The sequence below is a fragment of the Neovison vison genome, chromosome 13 (assembly GCF_020171115.1).
Source record: "Neovison vison isolate M4711 chromosome 13, ASM_NN_V1, whole genome shotgun sequence".
NCBI lineage: Eukaryota > Metazoa > Chordata > Mammalia > Carnivora > Mustelidae > Neogale > Neogale vison.
The window spans coordinates 575,147-587,131 of NC_058103.1; the positions used below are offsets into that span (position 1 = coordinate 575,147).

Genomic DNA, 11,985 nt, shown 5'->3' on the forward strand with positions numbered 1-11,985 from the left:
CATCAACTGAACCATTACAGGAATCCCAGAGGCACTCAGTATGCATCACATGTACACCCAGATCAACGTGTACACATGATTGAAAAAGCATAAAGTGCATGCTGCACATGAGGCCACAGAGTCATCAACAATCCAATGTCAAAGAAGAAATGGTCTTTGGAGGGGGGTGTCACTGTCTTAAACAAAGCTCAGGGCATCAATGTTAGTGACAACATCAGAAAGCAGTGAAACCCCACCAGGTGTGGTGTGGATGTAGAGCCTGAACATCACACACACACACACACACACACACACACACACACTCACAAGAGTATAAAACCTACATCACTTTATCTTACTTAGTTTTTCTGCAGCAAAGGTGGTCCAAAACATAAATACAAAGCATACAGGAAGACCTCAAGAAGTAAGAAAAATCTAAAAGACACCACATAACATTACACCTGAAGGAGCTAGAGAAAGTGCAGTGACTGAAGCTAAATATAGCAGAAGGAAGGAAATACTAAAGACTAGAGCAGAAGTAAATGATATAAAAAACAAAAACAGTAGAACAGATTTTAAAAATGAAGGTCAATTTCTTTGGGAAAAATAAAATAAAATTGAGAAACTCTGGCTAGATTTATCAAAAAGAAAAGAGAAAGCCCCAAATAAATAAAACCAGAAATCAATATGTTTCTCTGTGGAACAGACAGGGTTTTGGAGGGGTGCGGGTCAGGGGATGAGGTAACTTGGGGACGGGTGGTAAGGAGGGCACATGCTGGGAGGAGCAGTGGGTGTTATACACAAATAATGAATTGTTGAGCACTGCATCAAAAACTAATGATGTACTATATGGTGGCTAACTGAACATAATTTTAAAAAGAATTTAAGCAGGTAATGTTGTGATAAAATAAATAAATAAAGCTACAATTCTAGGATGAACATTCTCCAATCCAAATCCTGAAACTATATTCAAAATTTTCTGTTTAAACTAGAAGTGGCTGTGGGGGATGAGGTAACTGGCCAAAGGGCATTAAGGAGGGCATTTCATGGAATAAGCACCAGCTATTATAGGCAACTGATGAATCACTAAATATACCTCTGAAACCGGTAATGCACTGGGTGTTACCTGAACTGAATTTAAATTAAAATAATTTAAAGCATAATATAAGAAATCAGTCTGATCGTGTGTGTCATTGAAAGTCCTTGTTTTGAAAAATCCTAGTTGAATTTTCATCGGGATGGCACTGAAAGTACAGATTGTTCTGGGCAGTATAGATATTTTAACAATGTTTATCCTTCCAATCCATGAGCATGGAATGCTTCTTCATTACTGTGTGATGGAACAAACAATCCTAAAATTTGTATGGAACCAGAAAGCACCCTGAATTCCTAAGGAAATGTTGAAAAAGGAAAACCAAACTGGAGGCATCACATTTCCTGATTTCAAGATATACTACAAACCTATTGCCACAAAGACAGCATGGTGCTGGCACAAACACAGTCACATAGACTAGTGGAACAGAGACCCGAGTAATGGACCTGCAACTCTATGATCAAATAATCTTCGACACAGCAGGAAAAAATATCTAATGGAAAAAAGACAATGTCTTCAATAAATGGCGCTGGGAAAATTGGAAAGCTATGTGTAGAAGAATGAAACTTGGCCATTCTCTTATACTGCACACAAAGATGAACTTGAAATGGATAATAGGCCTGCGAGTCAGGAATCTATCAAAATTATAGAAGAGAACATAGACAGTAACGTCTTTGATATCAGCCACCACAAATTCTTTAAGAACTTGTCTCAAAAGGCAAAGGAAACAAAAGTGAAAGTGAACTCTTGGGACATTGTCAATATCGAAAGTTCTGAACTTGCTGGGGGGAGGGGGGTTGGGAGAAGGGGGGTAGGGTTATGGACATTGGGGAGGGTATGTGCTTTTGGGTAAATTGGAAGGGGCGGATAAGGAAGATGTGGTCCATATACACTATGGAGTATGATGCCTCCATCAGAAAGAACAAATACCCAACTTTTGTAGCAACGTGGACAGGACTGGAAGAGATTATGCTGAGTGAAATAAGTCAAGCAGAGAGAGTCAATTATCATATGGTTTCACTTATTTGTGGAGCATAACAAATAGCATGGAGGACATGGGGAGTTAGAGAGGAGAAGGGAGTTGAGGTAAATTGGAAGGGGAGGTGAACCATGAGAGACTATGGACTCTGAAAAACAATCTGAGGGTTTTGAAGGGGCGGGGGATGGGAGGTCGGGGTACCAGGTGGTGGGTATTATAGAGAGCACAGATTGCATGGAGCACTGGGTGTGGTGCAAAAATAATGAATACTGTTATGCCAAAAATAAATAAAAAATAAATTTTAAAAAAAGACAGGAAATAACGTGTGTTGGAGGGGATGTGGAGAAAGAGAACCCTCTTACACTGTTGGTGGGAATGCAAGTTGTTTCAGCCACGTTGGAAAATAGTGTGGAGATTCTGTGGAAATTAAAAATAGAGCTTCCCAATGACCCTGCAATTGCACTACTGGGTATTTAGCACAAAGATACTGAAGAGTGAAAAGAAGGGCCATCTGTACCAATGTTCATAGCAGCAATGGCCACAGTCCCCAAACTGTGGAAGGAATCAAGATGCCCTTCAACGGACGAATGGATAAGGAAGATGTGGTCCATATACACTATGGAGTATTATGCCTCCATCAGAAAGGATGAATACCCAACTTTTGTATCCACATGGACAGGAATGGAAGAGATTATGCTGAGTGAAATAAGTCAAGGAGAGAGAGTCAATTATTGTATGGTTTCACTTATTTGTGGAGCATAAGGAATAACAAAGAAGACAAGGGGAAATGGAGAGGAGAAGTGAGTTGGGGGAAATTGGAGGGGGAGACAAATTACGAGACACTGTGGACTCTGAAAAAAAAACCGAGGGTTTTGGAGAGGAGGAGGATGGGAGGTTGGGTGAAGCTGGTGGTGGGTATAATGGAGGACACGTATTGCATGGAACACTGGGTGTGGTGTATAAACAATGAACTCTGGAACACTGAAAATAAATTTAAAAAAATAAATAAAATTTTAAAATATTTTAATAATCCCAAGAAAAGACAGTAAATCTGGGATTTTATTGTGGGTCAATTGAAAATTTGTGATGGCTCTGCCAAGTCAAAGGCAAAGATTTAGTCTTTCTATTAAGGCTTCCCATTTGTATAGTAGAAGATGAAGGAATGAGCCTTATGGTTGTAAGTAATGAATCATTGGACTATAAAGACTGATGATTAATTCCGGCAAGAACTATAAAATCAGTGAATTTTTATTATTTTTATTTATTTATTTATTTATTATTTTCAGTGTAACAGTATTCCTTGTTTTTTTCACCACACTCCGTGCTCCATGCAATCTGTGCCCTCTCTAATGCCCACCACCTGGTTCCCCCAACCTCCTACCTCCATGCCCCTTCAAACCCCTCAGATTGTTTTTCAGTGTCCATAGTCTCTCATGGGTTTGAAGCAGCTGGAGGTGGGAGGTTGGGGGAACCAGGTGGTGGGTATTAGAGAGGGCACGGATTGCATGGAGCACTGAGTGTGGTGCAAAAACAAGGAATACTATTATGTTGAAAATAAAAAAAAATAAATTTAAATTTAAATAATTAGCGAAAGAGAAAATAAGTTGCCAATAGGTGTAAGGGATAAATAGAGTCCCTGGACAATGGGAATGGAAATACCTAAGAACATGATGCTAATAAAACTATTAGAAGTAGGAAGAGAGCTTACCCAAGATCTCAGGTGAAATTTCTCCAGTCCCCAAGGTCACCAGCTGGTTCTGAAGGTCTTGTGTTTGCTGTGTGCACACAGAGACCAGAAGCTTCCAGTGGGTCCATGAGAATGCTCAGATTGAGGTGCTGGATGGGAGAAGCCTTCCATCATAACTAACTGATCCTTTGGTTGCTAATATAATTTCCACGTGTGTGTCCTTTACCATCCCCATGTGAAACCTAACATGTGATGAGATCAGGACGCGGAGACTTTGGGAAAGGTGCCTCAGGAGGGTAAGGCCTCATTCTGGGAATAGTGCCCCTCCTCACAGAAGAAAACCCACACCACAGACACAGGAAGGGATTAAAACTGAGGGACTACAGAATACAGATCTTTCTGAGAAGAAAGGGACACTCAGGGACAATGGTGATACCAGGTAGAGGACAAGGACCCTACAACACTTTCCAGACCAAATCCTGGAGAGTCCATCCTGGGTCTCACTCATTTTTCCCTGTGTCCTTGCGGTATTGACCAGTACCTCTCTCTATTCTTCATTGGATTTTCCAGGAACATCTATGAGGCTTCTGGCAGCATCAAAGGAGAAAGTGTTGCTTGAGGTTTAAGGGGAAGGTGTCGGGAGAGGGGATGACCAGCAGAACGCAGCCCCATGAATGGACAGAAAGAAAGCTATCTGGTGACGAGTGATTGTCTGGAATCTGGGGAAGATATTCAAGCACTGACCCCACTAACCTGTCACTCTACTTCCCTGCCCACCAGGAGATGTGGAGCAGCATCAGCTGAGTCAATAACTTGGCGCTGCTTCTCTTCCACCCCAGTTCTCAGGATTTTCTCTCCTGATAATCTCTCCTGAGCCATGGGGTCACCATGGCTCCCAGTTGCAGGTACAATATAGTCAGGGGATGACTTCTCATGCCTGTCCTCAATCCCAGAACCAGCCTCACACATGTTGGTGTTCACACTGTCCAGCAGGACCAAGCATATTCCAGAGTACATTCATTAACAAAACCTCCTGTTTGGCGGGCATGAACCCAGTATCCAACCAGGTCTGAGGCACACACACCACTGACCCTGCTGTGTGGTGTGTGCAGCCCAACTGTACAAGCCCAGAGTACAGGCTGGAGGATGGGACACTCTTGCACTCACCACAATCCTCCCCATACCCAGAAGCATAGCTGTCCCTGAAGAAGAACCACGAGGACTTTCTACATACAACATCAAGCTCTTGTGACGAGACAGTTTATCCAAACCAGAAGCAAATGCATCTCCTCCACTGTGGCTTCTTATGTGAATTACCAGCTGTTCTGGAAATGTTAGCAAGACAGGCCAGTTCTTCATGAAGCCCATCTGCACAGGTGAGAAGGTGACTGAATTCTTGGAGGGAGACCCCTATCTCAGAGACCCTTCATTGTCACTCAAGCAGGGGACCCTGACCCAACAAGACAGCATTCCAGATCACCTGTCCCTGCATCATCACCTGCCTTTGTTTAGGAAAGACTGCCCTGTCCAGTGACCTCCAGAGTCCTGTCCTTAGTATCCTGGCTGTGCCCACTTGGAAAGGGGACCTCCTGGGGCTGCAGGTCTACTGGGGCCTTCCCCACATGCCAAGGGCTCAGTGATGGCAGCAATGACAGGGTGGGTCAGCCCAGGAGTGACCCTCTGAGGAGCAAGCATGGGCTCTTCTGTCCACAGCGTCTGCAGGGCCCAGGTGCTGGAAGAACACAAAAAAACCAACGTGCATGCACTTCCCAGTCTCTGCTTGATTTCTTTGCTTTTGTTGTGTCATCATGAATGGAGGCACACACCTGGTTCCAGCATCAAGGGGAGGGCACTGTCTATGTGCTGATTACAGGGAAAAGGGAAATTTGGATCCCTACTGCTAATATCAGCAACAGCATCGGTGCATGTTATTGGATAGTGGGTGTGGAGCAGACTGTGAGCTACATGCGTGTGCATGAGCTCATACAATCAGACGTAACCTTCAATCCCAGAAACCTAAAGGAGATAAGAGGCCCCAACCCAATATCCCCCAGAGTTTAGGGACTCTCAATGACTACAGACTGTGTCAGTGCAGGTGGGGGCTCCAAGGAAGGGGCTCCTGGGTGGGTTCTGAGATCCCTTGCTTGGGTTCTCCCTATAGAGTGTGCAGGTCTTGTAAGGCCATCTCACTATTACGGGAGATGTTATCAGAGCACATGGTGTCACAGGAAGAGCTCTCTGAAGGCACAGCACACACATTGTAGGGGCTGTAGGGAATGTTTTACCACATTCCTTTCTAGGACCTTCAACTGCTTTAACAATTAAATTGACATAAGAAAACCAGAGCATAATGAATTTAATTTTGCATTTATTTTATTTTCATTGTTATTTTTATTTATTTTTTTCTTTCAAAAGCAGATTTGGTTTCTCAAATTTTTATTTATTTTTTTAAATTTCTTTTCAGTTTTTTATTATGTTATGTTAGTCACTATGCAGTACATTATTAGTTTTGATTCAGTGTTCCAACACTCATTGTTTACATATAACACACAGGGTTCCATGCAGTACATGACCTCCTTCATGCCCATCATTGGGCTGAGCCATCCCCTTAACCCCCTCCCCTCTAAAACCCTCAGATTGTTTCCCGAAGTCCACAGTTCTCATGGTTCATCACCCTTTCCGATCCGACCCCCCTTCACTTGTCAATTCCTTCTCCTAATGTCCACCATCATGACATTCACAATGTTCCACAAGTGAGTTAAACCATACAATAATCGACTTTCGCTGCTTGACTTGTTTCACACAGTATAATCTCCTCCAGTCCCGTCCACACTGATACAAAAGTTGGGTATTCATCCTTTCTGATGGTTGAGTAATATTCCATTGTATACATGGACCACATCTTCTTTATCCATACATCATGTCTCTTTCCACTCTGGACATTGCTGCTATAAACATTGGGGTACAGATGCCCCTTCTTTTCACTACATCTGTATCTTTGGTGTAAATACCTAGCAGTGCAATAAGAGTCATACAAATGTAAGACACAAAGATGTGAGGAAAGCAGAAAACTCTTAAACCTTTGGAAAGATCAACAGTAAATTTGTGAAGAATGATAATAAAAAGAAGCATGTGTTTCTGAGCATAAATTTGTAAAGAAATAAGGTTTGTTTGTAAAGCATCCAGGTTCTTAAAGTCCTAATTCTGGTGCTAAGGACATCTCTCTCATTCTGGTACAGAGAGGGAGCCTTTCCCATTGGACACTTATATTCAGGCTTCAGGGTCACAGGGACCTGACAGGATGCATGGGCTATCTCAAGTACTTTTAATTCCAGAGGCACATGTAGGGAGACATTTTCTCCTTCCCTTTGCCATGTAATACTGGAGTAGAGACACTGCAGTAAATACTCCATGAGTCCAGACTGTGTCCTCCCTGCAGGACAGGGTCTGGACTGCATGGGGTGCTCAGGACCAACCAGCACAGAGCTGCTGACCCAGGAATGGGTACCCAGGGCTCTGGGGACACCTTTCCTCTCAGAATTCAGGGTTTCCTTTTGCAGAAAACAACGTAACATATAAATAGGACAGGGAAAGCTAAAGGGTGTGTAGATATCCTGTTCTATAGGTAGTACTTACCAAACTCAAGGCAATGAGAAGATAATTGAAGGGGATAATATCCCAGGACATTTAGATGTCTTAATTGTAAAGAGATGGAGGAATGAATGCACTTATAAGCTCATGGATGGAGCATTTTGGAGACAAACTGATCCACAAGTAAGTTATTCAGATAGCAGAGCCAAGAACAGGTTCAGGGTGTTTCTCTGTCATTCCAAGGTGGGGTTGCATGAGGAGCATTTCCTGGGCTTTTTTTCATTTGGTGGAGAAGCTCTGTCTAAACACAGTTCAGGGAGCTGCAGGGTACCCATGTATTCAAACAAGGATTAGGACTTGGGGCCTCACCATGTGACTGAACTCAGGCCCTGTGATGTCTATCTGCTACTTCTTTTGATGGGTCTGGTCTTGAGTATGAAATACTATTCCTTATGAATATGCAAATAGTCCAAGCTGCATCATGGTAAGTATGGGAATATCTGTGCACTGAGAGCGTCACCCAACAACTGCAACCTCCACTACAGAATCCTCTGAGAGCACAGCCAGTCACCATGACCTGGAGCTGGAGAATCCTCTTCTTGGTGGCCCTGGCTACAGGTTAGTGGCTCCCAGTCTCTGGGCCGAGGAGGAGAAAAAGGCCAATCAAAGATGAATTCATCCCCACCTGCTCTCTCTCCACAGGTGTGTACGCCCAGGTGCATCTGCTACAGTCTGGGGCAGAGGTGAGGAATCCTGGAGCATCCGTGAAGGTCTCCTGCAAGGCATCTGGATACACATTCACTGACTACTATATGCACTGGGTGCGACAGGCCCCAGAACAAGGGCTTGAGTGGATGGGAGGAATTGACCCTGAAGATGGTGCCACAAATATTGCACAGAAATTCCAGGCTAGAGTCACGCTTACGGCAGACACATCCACAAACACGGCCTACATGGAACTGAGAAGTCTGAGGCCTGAGGACACGGCTGTGTATTACTGTGCAAGACACAGTGTGAGAACCCACATCCTGCATGTGTCAGAAACCATGAGAAGGGACGGCTTTGTTGGTGGGTTGAGGAGGAAGGGGACAAACTATGCCTGACTTCCTCATACAAATGAGTCAGAAGTTTGGGATAAAAATAATGCTTTTGTGTGCACACCAATCACTGTAGAAAGATTGGAAGAGGCCAGAAAAGCTGTAGAAAGATAAGGCTTAAATACTTTGCATCTAAGTTTTTTCTTTTTAGTTTTTTCAGAGGGATATTTTCAACCTCTATGTGGATGGAGGGAATGTCTATCGAAGCATCATTTGGGAAGATTGGGAGGAGGCAGGCTGCAGAGTACAGGAATGTAGCTCAGTCCCTAACAAGTTCTGAATGTCTTCCTCTATTTTTGAAATATGACCATGTGCTTGGTGAAAAGAAATGATATGAAATGGAGGGATTTCTATGGATGAATGTCTATACCACAACTCCACTGAGCATCACACACAGTACATTCTGGTAGGAGACTCATGAACTCATGGTCACAAGTCACGGTCTGACAGATGTGCCAAGTTCAATCACTCTACAGCAGCTCCTCATCCTTGAATCCACCTTTCAGTGCTGAGTTCCTGCAGAGGCTCCTCCCCAAGGACTGCTGCCTGAAAGAGTCCCTGTCCCTGGGGTAGTTCCACAGAACAGGAGCTGCAGGGAGAGATGTTTGTAAGACTCGCTACCTGCCCTGCAGTATTTTCTGTGATCACTGGATCCTGGTACTATATACAGGGCTCAGGACTACACATGTTTAATGTCCTACTGCCTGGAGATCTACAAGAAATCAAATCCACTAGGCTATACTCAGTGCTGGGAGGGATACACCCCTGGAGGAACTCTGGGGTTGAGTCTATTTTTCTAGGTTTCCAGAGCTTCACCCCTTGTATTTTCAGACTCGTGACTCCTTACTCAAACCATGGATGGAAATAGAGCGTATCATGCTTAGCGAAATAAGTCAAGCAGAGAAAGACAACTATCATATGATCTCCCTGATAGGAGGAAGTGGTGATGCAACATGGGGGCTTAAGTGGGTAGGAGAAGAATCCATGAAACAAGATGGGATAGGGAGGGAGACAAACCATAAGTGACTCTTAATCTCACAAAACAAACTGTGGGTTGCTGGGGGGAGGGGGGTTGGGAGAAGGTGGGTAGGGTTATGGACATTGGGGAGGGTATGTGCTTGGGTAAATTGGAAGGGGAGGTGAACCATGAGAGACTATGGACTCTGAAAAACAATCTGAGGGGTTTGAAGTGGCGGGGGGTGGGAGGTTGGGGTACCAGGTGTTGGGTATTATAGAGGGCACAGCTTGCATGGAGCACTGGGTGTGGTGAAAAAATAATGAATACTGTTTTTCTGAAAATAAATAAATTGGAAAAAAAAACCTACCAGCAAGAAGACCATTGATTATCTATGGTCACATGACTCAACTCTTCTACTGGGGCATAACCTTCCTCTGTTGCCTCTCAAAAGAGCACTTGACATGACATTAGGAACCACCCAGATTCTCCTGAAAGGAAGTTCTGCTATTTTACTTAAGTATATTTGACAGACAGTGTTACATGTTTCTGAAGGACGACACAGTGACTGGACTATATTATATGGTGTGCTGTACTCATCACAGGGGTATCTATTATCAGGGAAATATTTGAATCTTAAGATCTCTATGTTAATTAAATAAGGCAAAGTCTCATTCATCTTATAAGAGAACCCTCACAATTTCTAGTCATTATCAAGCCATCACAGTCGACCCTCAGGACTCCAAGCTCCACATCCATCCCCTATACCCATGCATTTATCACATCCCTATAGCCCCCAAAGCCTCAGTCTAGTAATGCATAAACTCCAGTTCAACATCTATGTATCCTCACCCCAAATCCCCACATCTCATCATCTAAAATACATACAGGCAGCACTCTGAGTGGAAATCCATCCTGGGAAATTCTCCTCTTAACCTGAGGACCCACAATACTCAAAAATACATTATAATATGGTTTCACTCATTTGTGGAGCATAACCAATAGCATGGAGGACAAGGGGCATTAGAGAGGAGTAGGGAATTTGGGTAAATTGGAAGGGGAGGTGAACCATGAGAGACTATGGACTCTGAAAAACAGTCTGAGGGGTTTGAAGTGGCGGGGGGGTGGGAGGTTGGGGTACCCGGTGGTGGGTATTATAGATGGCACGGCTTGCATGGAGCACTGGGTGTGGTGAAAAAATAATGAATACTGTTTTTCTGAAAATAAATAAATTGGGGAAAAAATACATTATATGTTTCCAAAATGTCTGGTTCAGCCTACAAGGAACATCAGTTGGAGACACTCCCATTGCACAGATCACATAGAGGGACTAAAGGAATTAACCGTTGTTTCTATGAACAACTGGGAAACAATTAGCTTCTGAGGCCTGAGATTCTCTGTAGTAGAGAACTCTACACTGGGTCTATGGCTCTGCATCTCAGGTCAATTTTCCTTTTTCAGTATCTGTGCCAATGAGAGTATATGCCTGCTTTCACTGGAATGCTCCCTGCTTACAGAATCTGGGGAGCCATTGGCCACTTTTCACCTTGTGCTCTCTTCCCATTCAGCCCTAGGTGGGAATGACCATACCTCTCCAACTTTGTCAAAACTATGTGGGACTCTGTTGCATGAGGGATTCACTGCAGTTAGATAAGATAATGCCACAGCAACACTACAAAACTGATAATAATCACGTTTATTGAAGATTCAGATTTCCTGATTTTCACAAATTTTTGGAGCTTAGATTGGCCAGCATGGATGTTCATATGTATCACTGGTACTATTCCAGAAATGTCCAGTGTCTGCATGTCATTATACCTAGTGATAATAACAATATGATTGGAGGAATTCTCCAGGACTTGACAAGAAAGGGGACCATCGCTAGTGTAGATGTGGGGTGAGGTTGGGGGTGAACGTGAAGCCAGCCAGCAACTCCTCAGGGCACCCTCCACAACACCTAAACAGCACCCCTATTCAGTCATGGTCTGATGAGGAGGGAGGGTTAAACTTATGGTCCTCTGTGTCTCACGGGGCCAGCTGGGCATATCAAGGCCCCATATCCATGGGCTTTTGCAAAGGGAATGTAGACTCATTGCACATAGCTCAAGAACATGTCTATTTACACGGTATATAAAAATGACCTGTGCATTAACCCTGTATTACTGAACATTTTCCTCCCTCTCTGCCTGGGTGGCTCGGTGGGTTGGGCCTCTGCCTTTGGCTCTGATCGTGGTCTTGGGGGTCCTGGGATCAGGCCCCGCTTTGGACTCTCTGCTCAGCGGAGGCCTGCTTCCCCCTCTCTCTCTGCCTGCCTCTCTGCCTACTTCCGATCTCTCTCTCTCTGTTAAATAAATAAATAAAATATTTATAAAAATTTTAAAAAGCAAGCTAGGTCAAGAGCCTTGGACTAGCTTCCTGTTATCTGCCGACTCACATCTCTGCCTCTGTAGCTACGATGAGCACCTTCTTCCACTCCTGATCTCTCAGTTCTGAAAGAGAGGGTGTCCCAACGAGAGCTGGAGATGAATAGCCACAGCAAAGGGCTCACTGCTACTCCATGAGAGACTCACATCCATCCCATGCTGCAAGGACTTGTATAACCCC

The 11,985-nt window shown here is 43.9% G+C and overlaps 1 gene segment (V, D, J or C); it reads left to right on the forward strand.

Moving 5' to 3' along the window:
• The first annotated feature begins 7,836 nt into the window (after positions 1-7,836).
• Positions 7,837-8,432, forward strand: LOC122894047. The segment is given in 2 exon segments: positions 7,837-7,947; positions 8,032-8,432. Coding segments are annotated over 2 exon segments (447 nt in total).
• Positions 8,433-11,985: the final 3,553 nt, after the last annotated feature.